The sequence below is a fragment of the Corythoichthys intestinalis genome, chromosome 17 (genome assembly GCF_030265065.1).
Source record: "Corythoichthys intestinalis isolate RoL2023-P3 chromosome 17, ASM3026506v1, whole genome shotgun sequence".
NCBI lineage: Eukaryota > Metazoa > Chordata > Actinopteri > Syngnathiformes > Syngnathidae > Corythoichthys > Corythoichthys intestinalis.
In genome coordinates this window covers 41,393,695-41,415,363 of record NC_080411.1, presented here as the reverse complement: position 1 = coordinate 41,415,363, position 21,669 = coordinate 41,393,695, and the positions used below count along the sequence as shown (strand labels likewise).

Sequence of the window (21,669 nt, the reverse complement as noted above, 5' to 3'; positions counted from 1 at the left end):
GATATCTGGCACCATCTAACGTCGTGAATGGGGAGAGTAGCTGAGATCTGTCATGACAGAACATCGCTTCAATGATATCTGGCGCCATCTAGCGTCGTGAATGGGTATAATGTCTAGACCATGAATATAAGACAACCCCCTCTTTTTCTTATTTCAATGCAAAAAACACCGTCTTATATTCGGGCCAATACGGTACCGGGATCATGGCATACGTTTTAATACGGAGGTGGCTTGCATTTTGTGGCTGATTTTCCACCGAGAACTCCACTCGGCTGACGACCGGCGGCTTGTTTGCACACCCCCCTTTTATATTTGGTTTAAATGCCCTGTTCGTGTGCCCGGTGTTCTGTCAAATTTTCAACCCCATCAAAAATTGCAACGTTGCATTAAAAATGGCCGTGAATACAGCGATTACAAAGTAAACACTACAAACTTTATTTAAATAAAGGACTATTTACTCACGTTTGATCATGGACGGACACGTAGAAAAGTTCTCAGAGAAATCCTGCCATGTTAGTGGCACAACAACTGCATGCCAACTCTCTCACTGTTTACGTCTTCGCCGTGTAGTAAAGCATTGTTTTACGCCATATTTGTGTTGATCATGTGGCAGCTATGCGTGCCTCCTACGTCAGCCGGTTTGTCCAGCTCTCTCTGTCGGCTCTCCAGCTGCTTCCCCGGCGAGCTCTCCTGTCTCTATCAGGGGAACGAGCTGTAACTTACTCGCCGCCGGGTGGGTTGCCGATCGGCGAAGACAATCAACATGATCCGGGCTAGTTTTGTGTGATTTTTCGCTTCAAAAAGCGTAAATAAGACTGAGACATCACTCGGTTCGGGTTAGCATGTCGGCTAGCTGTCACGCCAATTGGTTTGTTTACATTCTCCGAAGCCGGGGCAGGGATATAACAAAAGTCTGACTAACTACGGTGGCATAAAATATCGCTCAGGAGGTATGACAGTAAAGGTGAAGGCGACAGTAAAGGTGAAGTTGACAGTTGTGACCATTATGGAGTAATTTTGCCATGTCGTATTGAAGAAATGCATTTGTATTGTTTTATATTCCATTTAGCACAAGACTGTTATTTGTCATGACCGTACCATTTCTTTAGCAATTGGGGAAAAATACTTCGATAAAGAGAATATCCTGTAAAAATATTGGCGTAGAGAGACTGAAACAATGCCATTTTGTGGCTCTCTTCGTCGCATTTCCCTCGTTGTTTCCTGTTGTACATAGTCGAATCATCCCAAAATATTTACAATATAGACTTTTTTTATCCTGTCGTACGCATTTTAAGGTTGGGTAGTATTGTATTTTTTCATGTATATAGTATTCTACAACTCATTTAAGTAACATTTTTTCTTGAATTGATTTGCAATAGCTAAATATTCCATACATGACTGCCCTGCATCATGGCTGGCTCAAACTGCTGCAAATGGGCCTGAGCTTTTGTTTTGGAAGCAGCCCTCTATAAAATGCCTTACACAAACATAGCTCATCTTTTGGAGGAGGGTTGTTTCCAAAAATAAAGTCCAACCATTTCTGAAGAAAGTGTGAACTGAAAAGAGGACACTCTGCATCTGAATTTACATTTCCTAGCTGAAATTTAGAAAATCACTCAATTAAAAAAGTTGGTGTGTGTGTTGCGCGCCGACTAAGTAGTCAGCACATGTGCTAAGTGTTAGCTCAGTTGTCGCATTATCGGTACTTCTCTTGAGGGTTGGGGTGCTGTGCATCAGGGCAAGTAGCTGTACAGTGTGGAGTGGCGCAGGAAGTGGGGTGCTGAGGGTGCTGCAGCACTCCCTGGTTTTAGGCTGAAAAAAAGTGTTTTGGTAGATTTTCTTTTTGTGTGTTAAAAATAAATAACACATATTGAAACAATGACGTATTTAACTTTGAGGATTAAATATATATGTTGAAAAAGTTTTTTCTATTGTTAATCATCGACTTTATACTATATTGACTAGACATGCGGGCCGATTCTTTGGGAGCCTATATCCGTCAAAGCTGACCGAGTGGAAACACACACAAAGACCTTTTTCCGTTGAAAATTTTTGTGAATAAATGCTTAAAGTGCCTGTGACACGAAAAAGCATGTTTATTTCATAATACACGCGGTATTTTATGCCCCTGAATGATATGGACCGCTTGGATGTGTGTGGAAGCGATCGCTATATTTATTTAGTTTTTTGAATCCCGCGCCATTAAAATGAGTGACTTCCGGCTTCGGTCTTGCATTGAGGAGGAGGGCGCTGTGACGTGTACGGTAGAAGACGTTCTCTTCACTATACAGTGTACTGTTGTGTATGAAGACGAAGGATTCAGCTGATTTTGCGGATTAATACTTTTATTTTTTGCATCACGCCAGCCAAACGGCTGCAGAAAAATCATTCTGTGTGCGGGAGAGGCGTATGCACCTTTTTGGAGTTTCAAAAGGTTCCCATTCACCATGGATATTTACTGTGGGACCATTGGACTTACAAGGAAGTGAGTAAACATCTTGTTTTGTATTATGTCAAATACGAATACAGTGATTACAAAGTAAACACTATAAAATTCATTTAAATAAAGGACTACTTACGTTTGATCATTGATAGGCATGTAAAAAGCTATCCTCATGGTCATTAGCAGTTAGCTGTTAGCACGTTAGCTGCACAACAACTCCAGCCACCCTCCTCCAGGGAACGAACTGTAAATTGCTTTCCGCCGGGCGGTTTGCCGATCCGCAAAGAAACTCGACAACCGGGTGGTCATGTCAAATAATCCAGGCTAGTTATGTGTGATTTTCCACTTCGAAGACTTTGAAACATCCCTCGGTTCGGGTTAGCATGTCGGCTAGCTGTCACTCCTTCTGGTCTGTTTACATTCTCCGAAGCCGGGGAAGGGAAATTACATATGTCCGATTTAGGTGTCATAAAATATCGTTTGGGAGGTGTGACAGTAAAGGTGAAGTCGACTGTTTTGACCATTATGGAGTAATTTTGCCATGTCGTCTTGAATAAATGGATTTTTATTATTTTATATTCCATTTAGCACAAGATTGTTATTTGTCATGACCATGCCATTTATTTAGCAATTGGGGAAAGTACTTGGGTAAAAAGAATATCCTGTAAAAATATTGAAGAGACAGAAACAATGACATTTTTCCGCTCTCTTCGTCGCGTTTTCCTCATTGTGAATAGTTCCCCCTCGACAGGCTGACTGGTCCTTCTCAAGCCATTTATATAGCTATTGGGGAAAAATACTTGGATAAAAAGAATATCCTGTAAAAATATTGGGAGTAGAGAGACTAAAACAATGACATTTTGCGGCTCTCTTCGTCTCGTTTTCCTCGTTCTGAACAATTCCCCCTCAATGGGCTGAATAGTAAAACCGATGAGCCCAGTCTACCGCTGACGTCATCCACCTGTTGGGGACGCTAAAGCCCTATAATGGTAGGCGTGGCTAACCGGCAGATTAAAAGACTAATTTCTCGTCATCTGCGCTTTGCTAAATTGTTGTATATAGTCGAATCGTCTCAAAATATGATTCTAATTCACATAATAATGCCATTTAAGACTTTTTTTCTGGTGTCATATGCTCTTTAAATCCCTGAATTCTTTATAGATATGGACATAAAACAGTTTCGATTCTTGGTTAAAAGCAAAAATACCGTGCAGTTAGCATTTATTTTACGTAAATATTGCGAACTATGAGGCTAGTCAGTAAGGAAATTAGCGGCCGCCATATGTAAACAAGGAGCTTTTTCCGTTGAAAATTGTTATGAGTAAATGCTGAAATCCCTAAATTCTTTATAGATATGGATGTAAAAGAGTATCGATTCTTGGTAAAAAGCAAAAAAAAAACGTGCAGGTAGCAGTTATTTTACGTAAATATTGCGAAGTATAATGCCAATGCTGTAGCGGCTAATCCCTCCCATTGATTTTTTTCATGACGTTTAAAAATGCACTCATGGTACGAAAAATATAATAATTACCTTAAGTCCTTGAACAAATCACTCCTGAGACAATCCGTCCTGTTTGTATGCAGTACAGCTTTCGTACTTTTTCAACCTAAATTCGGCGTTAGACCGCCGCATGTGACCGACTGCTAATGAATGAAGCGGAGTGTTGGACGGCCCCCTTCGGGAAGGCGTGACGCAGTGAATGGGAAATGTGTCATGTCAATATATTATAAAGTCTGTGTTAATAACACCAGACACCTTGCTTTCTACCAGGTCACGTTGAATATGGTGCTATTAGAACAGAAAAGTGAACAGAACAGAACAACAGTACTGTTGTCAGAGTAGGTGTTAACATAGTGCAAAAATGTTTTTTTTTTCCTTTACAAAAACAGCAACAAGTCAATTTGAGGTCAAAAATGAAGATGATTATGATGATAGTTTTATAATAGTGGCCAGCGAGGAAAGGTTAGTTTTAGATTTAGACCGTCAAGATGATGTGAATAACTAGCCCAAGGGGGAGCAACGTATCGCTGACACCTGAGCCCTATGCCTTTGGTGTCTTCAAATACAGTAAGTACAGCATTGTAGCCATATTAGTGTTTGTTGTTGTTGTTGAGCTGCCGCCATGCAGCGCTCTGATGGATATTTAATGTATTAGTTTATTTTTTGATTGAAAATTTTACAAAAATTTTTAAAACGAAAACATTAAGTCTTTCAATCCCTTTAACAGAAAGAATGTTAATAATGTTAATGCCATCTTGTGGATTTATTGTTATAATAAACTAATACAGTACTTATGTACAGTATGTTGAATGTTTATGTCCGTCTTGTGTCTTATCGTTCAATTCCAACAATAATTTACAGAAAAATATTGCATATTTTAGAGATGGTTTGAATTGCGATTAATTACGATTAATCATTTTTAAGCTGTGATTAACTCAATTAAAAATTGTAATCGTTTGACAGCCGTAATATATTCATATATGTATGCTAAAACGATGTATGGATGTTAAACTAAGGAATACTTGTTATAAAATAAATAATTTGGATAAAAAAGAGAAGGCGCTGTATGGTCATTGCAGAGCCAGAGCGTGCCATGCGCCCTCATTTTTAAGCTTTAATACCCGCGGACCGGGTCAGGTTTGGTCCTTTTTTAGGCCCGATTTTACCTCTAGTTAAAATGCAGTCTTGATGAGCTTAAATTGGCTGCAGTTTCGACGTCGGGAACGCTCTCTCCGGGAAAAAAAAAAAACACGATTTGACCCACATTATATTAAACAAACTTTGCCAGCATTATTTCATTGTGTAAATGCATTTATAATGATCATAAAAATATGGAGACGATTTAAACATTAAGAAAACTTTTTTTTCTGCCAACTGAGAATTCCTTGCAAAAGACAGGCTTTTATGCACAGGCATCGTCACAAATGTGATCACACAAAACGCAACCAGTCCGTTTTCCCAAGCAGCAAGCAGTGCTCTGTCCAGGTCTGACAGGCGCATCCCTTCCCTTTCCTCCTTCTCTTGAGTCCTTACAAATAAAACATAGAATTTCAGGGTTTTTACCCGTGCTCAGCCCTACAAATAAAACGTAACATTTCTGGGACTTTTTTTGCGTTCGGGCCTGCAAATCAAGTTAATTGATCGGGCTCAGGTCGGGCTTTAATACCCAAGGACCGGTGTTCGGCCATTCCTTACTATGCGGCGAAACGTCCTACACAATGCTCAGCGCGCTTGCGCATGCATCCACACGCATGCGCACATCGGTTAGAAGCGGCGAGTACTCACTATTTTTGTTTTTATTTAGTTATTTAGAACCTTTTTACTGCCTCAAAGATACTTTTTGCATGTATTACCCTCTCATACTTTTAACCATTGTTTTTTTGTGTTGGCTTTGAAGCAGTTGACCACATTAGTCACGTAGCGTATTTAAACTGTCCTTATTTTATATAACTACATTTCAGTATTATCTGCAGGCATTTTTTAGTACGTCATTCCTGAATGCATCTAAACAAAACAAGTTTAGCGCGCACGGTAGTAACTTTGGGTGTCAAATTCGACTAATGTAGGACGTTTCGCCGATGTTGGAGATTTTGGCAGAACACCGGGTTGGGTCTGGCTGGATTTTTTAGGCCCTCTAGTTTAAATACAGTCTCGATGAGCTTAAATTGGCTGCAGTTACGACGTCAGGAATGCTCCCTCTGGAAAGAAAACACGATTTGACCAACATTGTGACAGCCAATGCCGACCAAAAATGGTTATAAAATCACACCAGCAGCCCTCCACGCACAGAGAGCGCCTGTAGGCAACACGGGTCAAGTCTGTGACAACTTTTTGTGCGTGACAGCAATGACGCGGGTAAATCCCGTGTCACCTTACACAAGAATTTCCTTGGATATGTGAGTGAAAAGGGCTATAGTATCGAAATGTTGATACAGTGGTGCAAAAAGGTATTTAGTCAAACACCAATTGTGCAAGTTCTCCTACTTGAAAAGATTAGAGAGGCCTGTAATTGTCAACATGGGTAAACCTCAACCATGAGAGACAGAATGTGGAAAAAAGAACAGAAAATCACATTGTTTGATTTTTAAAGAATTTATTTCCAAATTAGAGTGGAAAATAAGCATTTGGTCACCTACAAACAAGCAAGATTTCTGGCTGTCAAAGAGGTCTAACTTCTTCTAACGAGGTCTAATGAGGCTCCACTCGTTACCTGTTTTAATGGCACCTGTTTTAACTCATTATCAGCATAAAAGATGCCACTCCACAATATCAGCCAGTAACACTCCAAACTCCACTATGGCCAAGACCAAAGAGCAGTCGAAGGACACCAGAGACAAAATTGATGACCTGCACCAGGCTGGGAAGACTGAATCTGCAATAGGTAAAACGCTTGGTGTAAAGAAATCAACTGTGGGAGCAATTATTAGAAAATGGAAGACATACAAGACCACTGATAATCTCCCTCGATCTGGGGCTCCATGCAAGATCTCACCCCGAGGCGTCAAAATTATAACAAGAACGGTGAGCAAAAATCCCAGAACCACACGGGGGGACCTAGTGAATGACCTATAGAGAGCTGGGACCACAGTAACAAAGGCTACTATCAGTAACGCAATGCGCCGCCATTGACTCAAATCCTGCACTGCCAGATGTGTCCCCCTGCTGAAGCCAGTACACGTCCAGGCCCGTCTGCGGTTCGCTAAAGAGCATTTGGATGATCCAGAAGAGGACTGGGAGAATGTGTTACGGTCACATGAAACCAAAATAGAACTTTTTGGTAGAAACATAGGTTCTCGTGTTTGGAGGAGATTGAATACTGAAATGCATCTGAAGAACACCATACCCACTGTGAAGCATGGGGGTGGAAACATCTTGCTTTGGGGCTGTTTTTCTGCAAAGGGACCAGGACGACTTATCTGTGTAAAGGAAAGAATGAATGGGGCCATGTATCGAGAGATTTTGAGTGAAAATCTCCATCCATCAGCAAGGGCATTGAAGATGAGACGTGGCTGGGTCTTTCAGCATGACAATGATCCTAAACACACAACCAGGGCAACAAAGGAGTGGCTTCGTAAGAAGCATTTCAAGGTCCTGGAGTGGCCTAGCCAGTCTCCAGATCTCAACCCCATAGAAAATCTGTGGAGGGAGTTGAAAGTCTGTGTTGCCCAACGACAGCCCCAAAACATCACTGCTTTCGAGGAGATCTGCATGGAGGAATGGGCCAAAATACCAGCAACAGTGTGTGAAAAGCTTGTGAAGTTACAGAAAACGTTTGGCCTCCGTTATTGCCAACAAAGGGTACATAACAAAGTATTGAGATAAACTTTTGACCTCACTACTTTTGACCAAGTACGTATTTTCCACCATGATTTGCAAATAAATTATTTAAAAATCAAACAATGTGATTTTCTGTTGTTTTTTTTTTTCCCACATTCTGTCTCTCATGGTTGAGGTTTACCCATGCTGACAATTACAGGCCTCTCTAATATTTTCAAGTGGGAGAACTTGCACAATTAGTGGTTGACTAAATACTTATTTGCCCCACTGTATATCGTGATACTTTACATCCTAAAAGGTATTGAAATATTGTTTTAAAAAGGTGTCAATGTTTAAAAATAAAATAAGGAACAAACAAGTTGCCTCCAAAATCTTTCACCACAATAGTGTCTCAGTTAACTCTATGGCTGCCATTGACGGCGCTCGATGCCCAATCCATAAAACTGGGAAGGGCGAAAAAACGTTTGTTCATTCGAAACCAGAGTATCCGCAAACCGTCTTTCCGATTTTCGGGGCATTTACATGTAACTTTCTGTTCATTTTAGGGTGTTTACAGGTCAATTCCTGTTGAGTTTGAGTCAATGCCTATTCATTCCCAGGTCATTTCCTGTTCTGGAACCCAAAACCAACAGGTTGTAACCCATAAAATGCCCCAAAATCAATAGGAAGTGACTGAAAAGTCATAGGTATTGCCTGAAATGGCCCAAAAAGACCGTGTTGCCTGCCATTGGCTGCCACTGACAGCCACAGAAGTGGGAGGGGTTCATTTGCTGCCACCTTCCCAGTTCAAATAGATTGGAGGTTTTTCTGTTTATTAGTTGTTTTGTAGAATATCCTAGAATGATACCCTGACCAATGTATTGATAATCATTGTATTGCCATATCGTATATACTGCTAACACCTTCCGGACCAATGAGAAGGATTTTCTTGCATCCTCTTTAACAACGATATATTTTTTGGGCACAGCTCGTCCTGTACCAGATGGATGATGAAACTAGCTTGATCAGTGGAAGGTTGATGTCCGCTTGAAATGAGGATTTACAGAGGATCACATGAGCTTCAGCTGCAGGATCTGTACAGTGAAATGGGAACTTGGAGACTGCCTGTCAACAGATTACTCTGGTCCTTTTGTGACTTGGTTTGCAAAGCACTGTGTTCTTACAGGAACAGCATTGATACAAAAGTTGATGTAGTGAGTGGTATAGTTAGAAACCACATCCAGGTCAATTTTTCTGTCTTCTGCTTTTTACAGTGTTTCATCTTAAACTATTAAAGTCCCCACAGATGACAATAAACAAGCCATCTTCATGTCTGTACATGCTGGGACAAAACCAATGACCACAATGACATGTCCAAACATCCTGGACAAATTGAAAGGATGCAGACAAGCAACCAAAAATTTGGTATTCCTGCAGTAGTTTTTCATCTTTACGCCCATGGTTTGACGACCTTTTGTTCAGCAGTACAATGCATTAGATGCTTGATTTAGAATATGTCACAGGCCTCTGATTACTTTGGAAATACCCTTTCCTTATCAAGATGGACTATATTTCAGACATACACAATATGTAAAGCAGAAACAGCGCGCATCTGTCCTCTTGTAGGCAGTTCTTACAAGTGCTTCAGGTTTTAATCAAATCCTGCTGGGTCTCTGGGACTAAAATAACCTTACAATTTAGCAAGGCGTTAGAACTGCTCACACTACTTTGAACACACTGATTGGGTGGGGACTTTATCTCACACACACCTGTGCATACACAGGTGACATCTAACCTGCTTAGGCAATAGTCCCTGATGAATTAAACATTATACGCACTCAAGACACAAGAAGTGTTTATAGGGTTCTCTCATTGTTACCGCTCCACAATAGCACATTGAAGCTGTCGGATATGATTTATTATACACTACTGTATTTATATACAGTATGTCACAAAAGTGAGTACACCCCTCGTTTTTCTGCAGATATTTTTAAGTATATCTTTTCACGGGACAACACTGACAAAATGACACTTTGACACAATGTAAAGTAGTCTGTGTGCAGCTTATGTAATAGAGTTAATTTATTTTCCCCTCAAAATATCTCAAAATATAGCCATTAATGTCTAAACACCTGGCAACAAAAGTGAGTTCACCCCTTAGAAACTATGTACATCCCTAAATGTCCAAAGTGAGTACTGCTTGTCACAAGAAAGCCCGCCCGTCTCATCAGACCATAGAACATGGTTCCAGTAATCCATGCGCTTTGTTGACATGTCTTCAGCAAACTGTTTGCGGGCTTTCTTGTGTACCGTCTTCAGAAGACGCTTCCTCCTGAGGTGACAGCCATGCATACCAATTTGATGTAGAGCATGGCGTATGGTCTGAGCACTACCAGGCTGATCCCCCACCTCTTCAATCTCTGCAGCAATGCTGACAGCACGAGTCACATGACATTTTGGAGGGAAAATGACAAGCAGTACTCAATTTGGACATTTAGGGATGTACGTATTTACCAAGGGGTGTACTGACTTTTGTTGGCAGGGGTTTAGATATTAATGGCTATATTTTGAGTTATTTTCAGGGGAAAATAAATTAACTCAATTATATAACACACAGACTACTTTTCATTGTGTCAAAGTGTTATTTGGTCAGTGTTGTCCCAAGAAAAGATATACTTAAATATCTGCAGAAATGCGAGGGGTGTACTCACTTTTGTGATACACTGTACACTGTACATGCATTATATTCTAAGGCTGATTAACCTACCTATACTGAACAATAATCGATAACATTCAGAAGTGGGTCGTAACGCGTTACGTTTACTCCATTACATGTACTTGAGTAACTTTATCAGAAAAATGTACTTATAAGAGTAGTTTTACTATGCCATAGTTTTTACTTTTACTTCAGTAGATTTATGATGAAACTTTTTTTTTTTTTTCACTCATGCTCTTTGGACAAATAATGCTTTATTTCTGTAGATATTTTTTCTCTCGACAGAATTCAATGTTTTTTTTGTTGTTGCATTTCTGTGGCTTAATGTGGTTAGGTAATATGTTAGGTTTATACAGATAACTTTGTGCCGGGAAAAAACATTATTGTATAAAAAAATAAAATAAAATCAAACATCTTAACCAGTTACTCACAATGTTACTCATTACTTGGTATTCTTTTCATCAGAAACTTTTTTACGTGTACTTGAGTACATTTTTTGGACGACTACTTTTACTTTTACTCGAGTAATATTATTATGAAGAGACATAGAGGTGGGTAGTAACGCGTTAAATGTACTCTGTTACATTTACTTGAGTAGCTTTTTGAGAAAAATGTACTTCTGAGAGTAGTTTTACTAAGCCATACTTTTTACTTTTACTTGAGTAGATTTTTGAAGAAAAAAGCGCTACTGTTACTCCGCTAGATTGGGCTACGTAGGAGTCGTTACATTTTTTCTTTTATTCTACATATTAGATTTATTATTTTTTGCCAGCGATGCCAAGAGTAGCTCGACTTATTTGAACCATGAGACGTCGCAACACTAACCACATGACTCAATTAAACCAATCAGAGGCAAGCTTGCCGGTCTATGATCAGGCAAGCCTGTTCAATCATGTGGCGTTTTTAAAGCACCGTAAGAAATTAAGTATTTGACGTACAGTAGAGTGCTGCCGTCAACATGACTCAAAAGCGCAGATTTAAACCTCTTTCCCAGGTGATATTTGGCTCCGATTGACCACGGAAAACCGGAGATATGATCCTTTTAATTTAATAATAATAACCATGAAGGAACTATTCAAACTAGGATATTTTCTCCACTAGACTTCACTCATGCTCTTTAAACGTATAATGCTTCATTTCTGTCTTTTTTTTCCCCCGCCGGAATGCCATGATTTTTTTTTTTTAATCTCTTTGGCTTAATGTGGTTATTAAATGGGTTATTGTACAGTATCATTATTACAACAGTTCATAAAAAATAATTTTAAAAAATACCAAAAGAATATAATTGTTAAAAAAAAAAAATAAAAAAAATCAAACAAATACAAGCAGTCACTCCCAATGTTACTTATTACTTTTCAATGGAAACTTTTGTACTTGTACTTGAGTACATTTTTTGTATGACTACATTTATTTTTACTTGAGTTATATTATTTTGAGGTAACACTACTCTTACTTGAGTACAATTTTTGGCTACTGTACCCAGCTTTGGTGACATCCAAGCATGTTAATTAATGCATTTAATGTTTTAGGACAGAGAATAACGCACTTCACATACTAACAACTAGTAATTCAGTCACACTGATTTAAAAAATACAGTATATCTAGATTAATTACTGCATTTTTGGTTAAATATTATAGGAAATATTGGATTGAGACAGAAGTTCTCAATGACTCCCCTGTTTTACTAAAGAATTTTACATTTATGCGTAGCTGTACTGTATTTCTGCTTTTTGTGACAGGTTGTGCAATATCAGATGAGGACGGCTGCTTGCTGCTGAAATTACATCTCACCCATATATTTGAACAGATAACACAGAAACTCAGAGTTTGAAAAAGAAAAATATTGTATTTTTGTTTTCTGCTCTCCACCTCAAGCCTCGGCTTCCCGTTCCGGCACATCCCCGCATTAGACATGGAAGGTTAATTTCCAGTCTGTGTCACTGGCAGAGGTGCTGACACAAGATCTGAATTCCTTCCCCAGGCTTGACATGGTTGTTGTCCACTGCTCCTGAGGGTATGGTTTAACTTGCAGTGCAGTGCCAGGGAAGGTGTTTGTGACCCCGAAGAACATGCTTCCTTTTTAGTTTTATTTTACTCTAAATGATAAAGTGTAATTGCACACCCACTGGCAGACTGCAAGTAGGAAATTGAGTTGCTGATGATGACTTTTTAACCGATAACTTATATCCCGATATTGCAAACTGACACACACGCATAAGGCTTTTATATGTGCGTCATGCACGCACAGTGCGTGCATATGTTCTATCAATCCTTAAACTTTGAATATAAGACAAAACGGGGATTATTAATGTCCGCTATATGTGTCCTCTTTTTGTAAATCAAAATACGACGACCCTGGAATGACGTACAGCCAGAATATGTAGTCATTTGTTTTGATGTGTCCTCTTTTTGGAAATCAAAATATGACCACCTTGAATGACGTACAGCCAGAATATGTAGTCTTTTTTTTTTTTTTTTTTTTTTTTTAAACCTGTCCTGTTCAGCTGTTTGACACAGAGAATGGAAGTCTAAGTGCCCGGGTTGTCTGAACAGTTTTAATGTTTCTCATTGAGAGTCTGATATACTTCCATTGTGATCATTCAAAATACTTTTTTATTATGACAAAGTAGCGAACAGGAAGGGATTATGGGGGGACAAAAGAAAAGCAACACAAGAGAAGAAAGAAAAAAACACATACACAAACAACAACAAGAAATACATAGAACATCTAGACTGATTATTAATATGCTGGTGCCATCATCAGCGAGGTGTACAGTGGGGAGAACAAGTATTTGATACACTGCCAATGGGTTTTCCCATTGGCAGTGTATCAAATACTTGTTCTTCCCACTGTATTTCCGGTTTACACCATGTGGGGGCCTACGGGCCAGTGAAAGAGGGGGACGGGGGTGGGGGTGTCCATAGACCCTACCCACCGACGTCACAAAACCACGTGCTCGCTGTATGGTTCCGCCCACTTGTCCGTCATTTTGTCTCTGTATTAGCATTGGTTTCAATTGATCGAGGAATTTAAAATGCATTTCATGGAAGACCCGGTGCTTTCTGATGCCGTAAACTCACTGGGTGTGTTGCATAAAAGGCGTTATGTGGAAAAGCTTCGTTCTATACAGTCGCCAGATCCATATTTGATGCCCAAATCGATGTTTTTCGACCCACTGTCTTCGCCCTGTCTGCCTGACATCTGCTACGCTGATATTTACAATTATCTTGTCCACACAAAATCAGCCTATTCTCACGAAAATTTGAAAAACTTCAAGAGCTTGGAGGCTTATAAATACTTCGTTGCTGGTTGGGTGAAACAGGTCCTCGTCCACTAAAATTCGGCAGGAATCTATCTTGTGCTTGGAAAGGTGAGTTACGAAATTTTCAATTCAAAATCTTTTGTTATTGCTAACATCCACTGTCAAGTCTAATGTATTTCATGTCGTTTGTCAATGGAGTTAAGGCTTTTAATGTTTATATGGTTTAGCGATAGCACTCTCACTACATACATATGTGTATGTTGTCGGCGATTAGCCTAGCAATGATCTTAATTGTGGTTATTTGTCAGCCCAAAACCCTCTAAGTATATCTTAAATGCATCTTACCGGATATAAAATGACTACTACATAGTCTGTGGTGATTTTTTGGTGCCCAGTTTTCACGTCGAATTGCAGCCGTCCATTTCGCTCTCCTCTTTGGATCCCTCGGAATACGGTAAAACTTCAAGTCTCTCCTTCCATCTTCTCTGTTAGTGCAACCAACAGCCACACACGCCTTCACCATTTTGATTATTAATGTTAAGGAGCAGAAAAACACGCCGTAAATAGGAGGAATGTACATAGCCGTAACAGGTTAACACTATGTTTTGACGAACAATTGGGCGGTACCATTCAGGAGAGCGGAGTTGTGACGTCACGTGGGTAGGGTCTATAAGCTAAGTGATTGAAAGAGGTAGAGTGTACACAAATCAGTTCTGTGATCTAGAATCCAGTAATTATGTGAATCTCTTATGAATGTAAGCCCGTTGGCGACCAACCCTACGCCGCCCCATCGCCAATCCCGGCATCAGGACCCCCAACCCGAGCAGGCCCTACCGCATCCAGCAGCACGCGAGCCCCACCGGATGCGCGACAGCCACGCAGACGGGCGGAGAAGCCGCGCGGGAGCCAGCCCAGGGCCACGGCCCCCACCCAGCCAGCCCGGGGAGGGAGGGTGGGCGGGGGGTTGGGGGGTCAAGCGCAGCCCATCCCTCCTCCCGCAGCCCATCAAAGGAGCCATCACCCCCCCCCGGGATCCAGGGTGGTCCCCCGGGCCACCCGCGCACCCATCAACCGGCCTTCAGGGATGGCAGGAGGGGACGCACCACCAACCCCACGTCTACGTTTGTTTTGATGCTTCTGAGCACGTGGGTCAGTTTGCTTAGCGCGTGTTGGAATGTGAATTAGTGCGCATGCATAAGTTTCTTTGCTAAATCTCCACCCTGAACTCCCATTTGTTACAACACATCACCCAATGTCCAATATTCTATGTGCAATACTTACTCACGTGCAATATTATTGTGCAATATTCAATGCCTTCATTGTCAAACTGCTGCTACTTCACTTCTGACAAGGATACACCAAGGACCCAAATGCTCGATAGTTGAGCTCAAACAAAAGTGTTTATTCTCCAGTTAGTAAAGTTAAAAAAATGTTAACAAAAATTCACAGCAACAGCTGGACATCAATAAACTGAGTTACTTCTTCAAGAAGCAAAAGGCATGGGTTCAAAAACATGAATCGTGGTCGAAAAAGGGCTTACACAAGGATGTGGCGTAGGACGTAGCAGGATAGCAGACAAACCGACACAAGTTTAGAAGCTGGCTATTTATACAGAGGGTCACAAGTGGACGCAATCAGCCTGATTGGCAAGGGCAGGAAGTACAGTTAACTGTAGGAGGCACGCCACTACCAAAGTAAAAGAATCTGACATGAATCAACACAAAACATTAACAAGACTTCCGAGACGTGACAACTTCTATTTACACATATTCTATGTGCAATACTTACTTACGTGCATTTAACGTGCAATATTGAATGCCTTCGCTGGCATACTGCTGCTACTTCAATTTGATTATTTGCATTGCCTAAACATAAGACTGTGTCTTACACATTTAATATTATTATATTATTTTATATTTATTTAGATTTTATACATTTGCACTTGCAAGTCACTTTTGAGATTTTAAGTTATCCTGCACTGTAAAGAGAGATGCTCCACAATTTCACTGTTCAACTGTATAATGACGATGACAGAGCTATTCTATTCTATTCTATTCTATTCTATTCTATTCTATTCTATTCTATTCTATTCTATTCTTATTGAGCAGGCTCAATGGACAAAGGCAGTCTGAACAGGCACGCCAAAAAAAACAGATATGACAAAAAAATCGGAATTCCGCATTAAGACCTCAGTATGAACCTAGCCTTAGTTTGGAGACATCTAATGGTCAATAAGCATAACTGCTATGAAAAGCTGTGACCAGTCACCAGCCCTAGCACAAAGGATAAAGGCAGAAGGCATCTGCATTTACTTTGAAGGCAACATGCATATTGGCCCAAAACCGATAACGAAAAATCGATGTCGATATTATCTGATATCATTTTAAAATGCTTTTTCTTCTATGCACCGAGCATGCACTCACACAGCACTGACACACAAAAAGACAGATAATTAAGCAAAAACAAGACAAGTCTGTTCACGAATGAGGGTAGGAGGGAGCGGGAGATTGACAGGCGGATCGGTGCAGCGTCTGCAGTGACGCCGACTCTGCACCGGTCCGTAGTGGTGAAGAAGGAGCTGAGCCAAAAGGCGAGGCTCTCAATTTACCAGTCGATCTACGTTCCTACCCACGTGACCGAAAGAACAAGATCCCAGATACAAGTGGCCGGTCATCCGGGAGGGATTCGGTGTCGACCCGCTACTCCTGCAGAAAGGAACCAGTTGAGGTGGCTAGGGCATCTGGTTTGGAGGCCTCCTAGACACCTCCCTTGTGGTGTTCTGGGGATGTACCACCGGTGGGAGGCCCCGGGGACAACCTAGGACACGCTGGAGAGACTATGCTTCTCAGCTGGCCTGGGAACGCCTTGGGACGGACGGACGGATGGATGGATGGATGGATTGAAGGAAGACAAGTCTGACAAGACTACCAGGGAAGACACCAGTTTCATAGAGGAAAAAAATCATGCCACATCTGTGTTATGGCTGATTAATTTGCAACCCATCAATCTACATGATTTGACTAAAAGGACGTGTTGTGAATTCATCAACAGCACAACACAGCGCTCAGGGTGGACTTGCCAGATGTAACGTCAGTGTGACCTCCATCAGTGATACACACTTCTGAGAGTAGAGTCTAACTTCCCTGATACTTACTGTCTAAGGTTGACTTTTATCATGGGTCTTAGCAGAAGCTATCTATCACAGCCTGAATAATATGGTGTCATAAATCTTAATCAAGACGTGACAACAGGCTGTCAAAAATTTTACTATGTGCCTGTTTGTTATCTTATTGGTGAAAGCATATTCTCTTAGAGCACCTGCAGTGTTAGTCACATGTACACACAGATGCTATAAATAATTTATGTGCATAAATATGTAATGAAATATACTGTAAAAGAGAAAAAAAAATCAGCGTCGTACAAAAACACCAGGGGTGTTTCTACTCACCGGTGTCGATGTTGAAGCAGGTGGTGTGAAATTTGCCCATGTAAAACTCCACACCGATGATGGCAAACATGACAATGGCGAAGAAAAGCAGTAGGCCGATCTGAAGTAGGGGCACCATGGCTTTCATTATAGACTTCAACACTACTTGAAGGCCTGTAGAACATGAAACAGATATTTGCTTCAATTGTGCACACAGACGAGTGTTGTTTTGGTCAACAATGTCAATAACAAAATATTTAGTTAACGAAAAATTTTTCGTGATGACAACGTGTCGATGACCATCGTAGAGATGTCCCGATCCGATATTTGGATCGGATCGGACGCCGATATGGGCATAAAAATGCGCATCGGTATCGGATCGGAACACGGGAAAAATTCCGATCCAGACTTCCGATCCAGTTTTTTAAAAAAGTCTGGTCCGGGTTTTCCAGCGCACCGACTTACATAATCCATTCCAGTTTTTGCTTCCGTTTCCCTTAAATGCGGTCCGCATTTTACAGCACACCTTCAACACACCACATTTACATTACCGTCTCCCAATTTACCGAGAGACTTTATCGGTAAAAATGTAAGCTGTGTGGGATCATTTCACCTTAAAGGACGACAAAGACGAAGAGACAGAGAGCAACATATGCCACAATAAAGTCAAGCGTAGTGGTAAAGCTGTAAGAAGTTTTAATGCAACCAACCTAATCAAGCATTTAGCGAAATACCACCACAAACAATATGAGGAGTATGTTAAGAAAACCGAAGACAAAAAGAAAGGTCCTACGCAACTAACACTGGCAGAAACTTTTGCTATGCGTGACAAATTGGCGCTCGACAGTCCCAAAGCCCAGGGAATAACAAGAGTCATTGCCGAAGAATTCATTCTGGATGACGAGCCATTATTTTGCGTGAGTAAAGACGCACCATCCAACACGCGATTAGGCCGCTGAAGATTCGAGAACGATTCACAAACATCCAAATTCCGATTATTGAAATATGTCAAGTAAAGCGGAACTAATACACAGCGCGGTCTTCGGGACGCAAACATAACTCGTCTTAGACCCGGGTCATGCCAATGCTCAACTCACGGCTTTAGCTCAACTCATGCCACTGGATAAAAAACACAAGAATACCTGACTTCTGCTGACAGCCGCAACAAACTACGTCAACGTCGTTTTACTGGAGATAATAGATATCATATGTATATAGAACCAGATGCTACACGACAGACTCGACTGCGTTAGCAACATTGAAGTATTGAAAACCAGACGCGTTAGTAAACAGCCGCCATCTTAAAGCAGAAGACTTCCCTAGTAGGCTGTTGTGAACCTTCCAAGCGAACCTAATTAACTTTTTATCTAAAATACTCCTAAATCTGCAAAATCTTGACTTGAATCTATCTTCAAAAGAGTTTTAAAACCTTTAAATGTCGAAAGTAGACAGAAGGGAAATCAGAAGGGAAATTATGGAATAACGGGAGCAATTTTAACAACTTTAACAGTTGATTCGCAAAATTAAATGAATTGAATGTAGTGGCGGCACGGTGGCTGAGTGGTGAGCACATCTGCCTCACAGTTCTGAGATCAAGGGTTCAATCCCGGGCTTCGGCCTTCCTGTGTGGAGTTTGCATGTTCTCCCCGTGCCTGCGTGGGTTTCCTCCGGGAACTTCGGTTTCCTCCCACATCCCAAAAACATGCATGGTAGGCTGATTGAACACTCTAAATTGTCCGTAGGTATGAGTGTGTGCGTGAATGGTTGTATGTCTCCTTGTGCCCTGCGATTGGCTGGCAACCAGTTCAGGGTGTCCCCTGCCTACTGCCCGTAGTCAGCTGGGATAGGCTCCAGCACCTCCGCGACCCTCGTGAGGAAAAAGCGGCATGGAAAATGAATGTAGTTTAAAGCTGCTGATACAGAATGAGGACTTGAGTATTTTATTTACTGTTTTAAAATGTTAACTTGATACTGAAACAGTCGTTTATTTAAACCTGAGAGGCTTTTTATACAATTTTTGTAACTAATGCACGAAACATTAAAAGCATCTAATAGCTTGGGGATTTGTGGGATTTTCCAATGAGGTTGTTGGTGTGATTTGCTTTTTTAAGACAGTTTACAATATTATTTGCACGTTTTACTGACTGACTATGCCATTTCTGTTTGTTATTTATAATGTTTTGTGTTTGTCACTGAATAAACAGGTCAGTTTCTTGTTACCAACCGTTGTGTGTTATTCAAACTCACCTAATTCAGCTGGCTAGTTGTTATCAAGTGTACTAAAACCTTTTTCAACATGAGTCTGACAACTAAGTAAGGAGGCTAAATAACTTTAAACTTCAACACATGCTCAGATAGGTCGGTATCGGTATTGGCCAGTATCGGTATCGGATCGGAAGTGCAAAACAATATCGGTATCGGATCGGAAGTGCAAAAACCTGGATCGGGACATCCCTAGACCATCGTCATTTATCGTTATTGAGGTATATCTGCTCAATTTACCATGATATGTACTTTAGACTTTATCGCCCAGCCCTAGAATAAAAGTGTGCTAAGCATGCTAAAATGAAAAGAAATACATGCTAATCACGATTTTACCAGAACGATTTAGTATGTATTGGGCTTTGTTTTGTGATAGTCACTCCTTGATGTGTTCCAAGTTCTTGTCTTGGCCCGATTAGGTTTATCCCTCAGCCACTTCTGCCCTGTCCTGATGCTCATTGTTGCCTTGTCACTTTGTTTTGTATTTAGTCCCCTGCTTTCTTTCAGTACTTGTCAGTCTGTTGTCATTGTCGCTGTTGCTGTCATGTTGTCCCTGTGTCCCAAGTCTACATTGTACGCAATCCTGTCTTCCTGACAAGTGGAATTTGTTGTCTTTTATCCATTTTTTCTTTGTTAATCTATTCTTTTGGTCATTTGTTGTAGTGCTTTTTTTTCAACCTGCGTGTTAACTTTTCATTCCCCATTTTTCCTGTTTCTGTGATGTTTTGTGTTTAACTGGACCCCAAGGCAGCAACAAAACAATTTGGTTAAACAGCTTTATTTTAAAAGGGTATACTGTATTTTTCGGACTATAAGTCACACTTGAGTATAAGTCGCACCAGCCAAAAAATTCGCGATGAGGAGGAAGAAAACATATCAGATGCCCTGGAGTATAAATCATTTTATTTAATGAGAGACCAAGCACAAATATTATTCAGGTAGTCCCTGTGTCACGACGTACCGGACTTACGTGATTTCGACTTTACGATGCTGGAGTCGTATGGCATTTTGTCTTCAGTGTTTTGTGTTGTTGTTTTTTTTCTTTGTTTTTGTTTTTAGTCACTTAAAAAGTACCTTATCTTACCTCTCTGCAAGGGCGTAGGTTTGCATAGGGACGGTAGGGACATAACACTACCAACTTTTTAGGATGCTCAAATTGTCCCCACCAACTTTTAAGCAACCTTATTTGCATAATATAATGACTTCAGTTATATAGGTAATTTAGATTGTCTCCCCATATGTTGTAAGGATAGAATTGACCTTACCTTTATTAAGTGAATTATTTTCATCATGCTCAAAGTTACATTTATCCCTTTTCACTGCTGAGTGTGCCAGTCCATTTTTTGACTGGCTGATGACTTGAACCCCCCACACCACACACACACACAGGCACACTCACAGCCCCATGCCGCCTCCACCACCACCTTCGAAGAGGAGTGATATTAGAAGGTTTTTTTTCGGACAGCAGCAGCTGCAGCCGCTGTATTTAATGTAAAAAGACGTTAATGTTGTGGAGGTGGGGAACACACCTCTTATTTTGCTACTGAAAGTCCGACCTGTATCAGTGTTAGCATAACATTAAACTGTGTGGATTTGCTAACCTGCAAAACCTCATTAGGGAGCTGCTTCTTTTCTACTGTTAACATTAATTAAACTGTGAGAAATGTAGTCAACCGAGGTTTATCCCTTTCTCCCCAATTTTCATTTTTATTTTATTCACGTGGTTTTAAAGCAGCCAAAAGGAGCTTTCATTTTTTTGTTGAGTTTGGCTGTGTTTGTGGACAAAAGCAGTTGTTTCTTGCCTGAAGGAAGAATGAATTTTTATTTGTTTTTGTTATTGCCGGACGAAAAGGTTTTTTCAGTTATATTTAATTTATATATTTTTGTATTATATATATGTCATATTAATTTCTGAACAATGTTGAGTGGTCTTAAAGAAATGTTTATTTTTTTGCATTCCTGCATAGTTAAGAGATTATTCACAAGTTTGTGTTTATTGTGTATTTTAATATAATTTGAGTTATGTTCAAATATTGAAATATAAATTTGCTAATTAAACCCGGACATTTATTTTGGACGTTTTCAAACTGTTTCTTTAGTAGTTTTTGAAAACAAAGGTTTGAAAGGAACAGCGTATCACCTGAACCAATACATATGAAACTTAGTACAGTATAAGTCAATACAGATGTATTTTGCATTGATTATTTAGCCTATCAATTAATTAGGTTTATATTCGTAAGAAATGTAGCCCTGACCCCCGTTCGGCTGATCTGTTTGGTCTTATTAATGTCCAATCCCCAG

General features: G+C 40.4%; 1 protein-coding gene across 8 annotated transcripts in view; it reads right to left on the bottom strand.

The window, feature by feature from the left end:
* The window catches only part of cacna1bb (calcium channel, voltage-dependent, N type, alpha 1B subunit, b), a 411,213-nt gene that overhangs the window by 225,110 nt on the left and 164,434 nt on the right, over positions 1-21,669 (bottom strand). For all 8 annotated transcript variants that reach the window (XM_057818689.1, XM_057818692.1, XM_057818685.1 and 5 more), the window contains one exon: positions 17,128-17,280. In XM_057818689.1, coding sequence (XP_057674672.1) covers positions 17,128-17,280 — 153 coding nt within the window. The remainder of the gene's footprint in view (positions 1-17,127; positions 17,281-21,669) is intronic.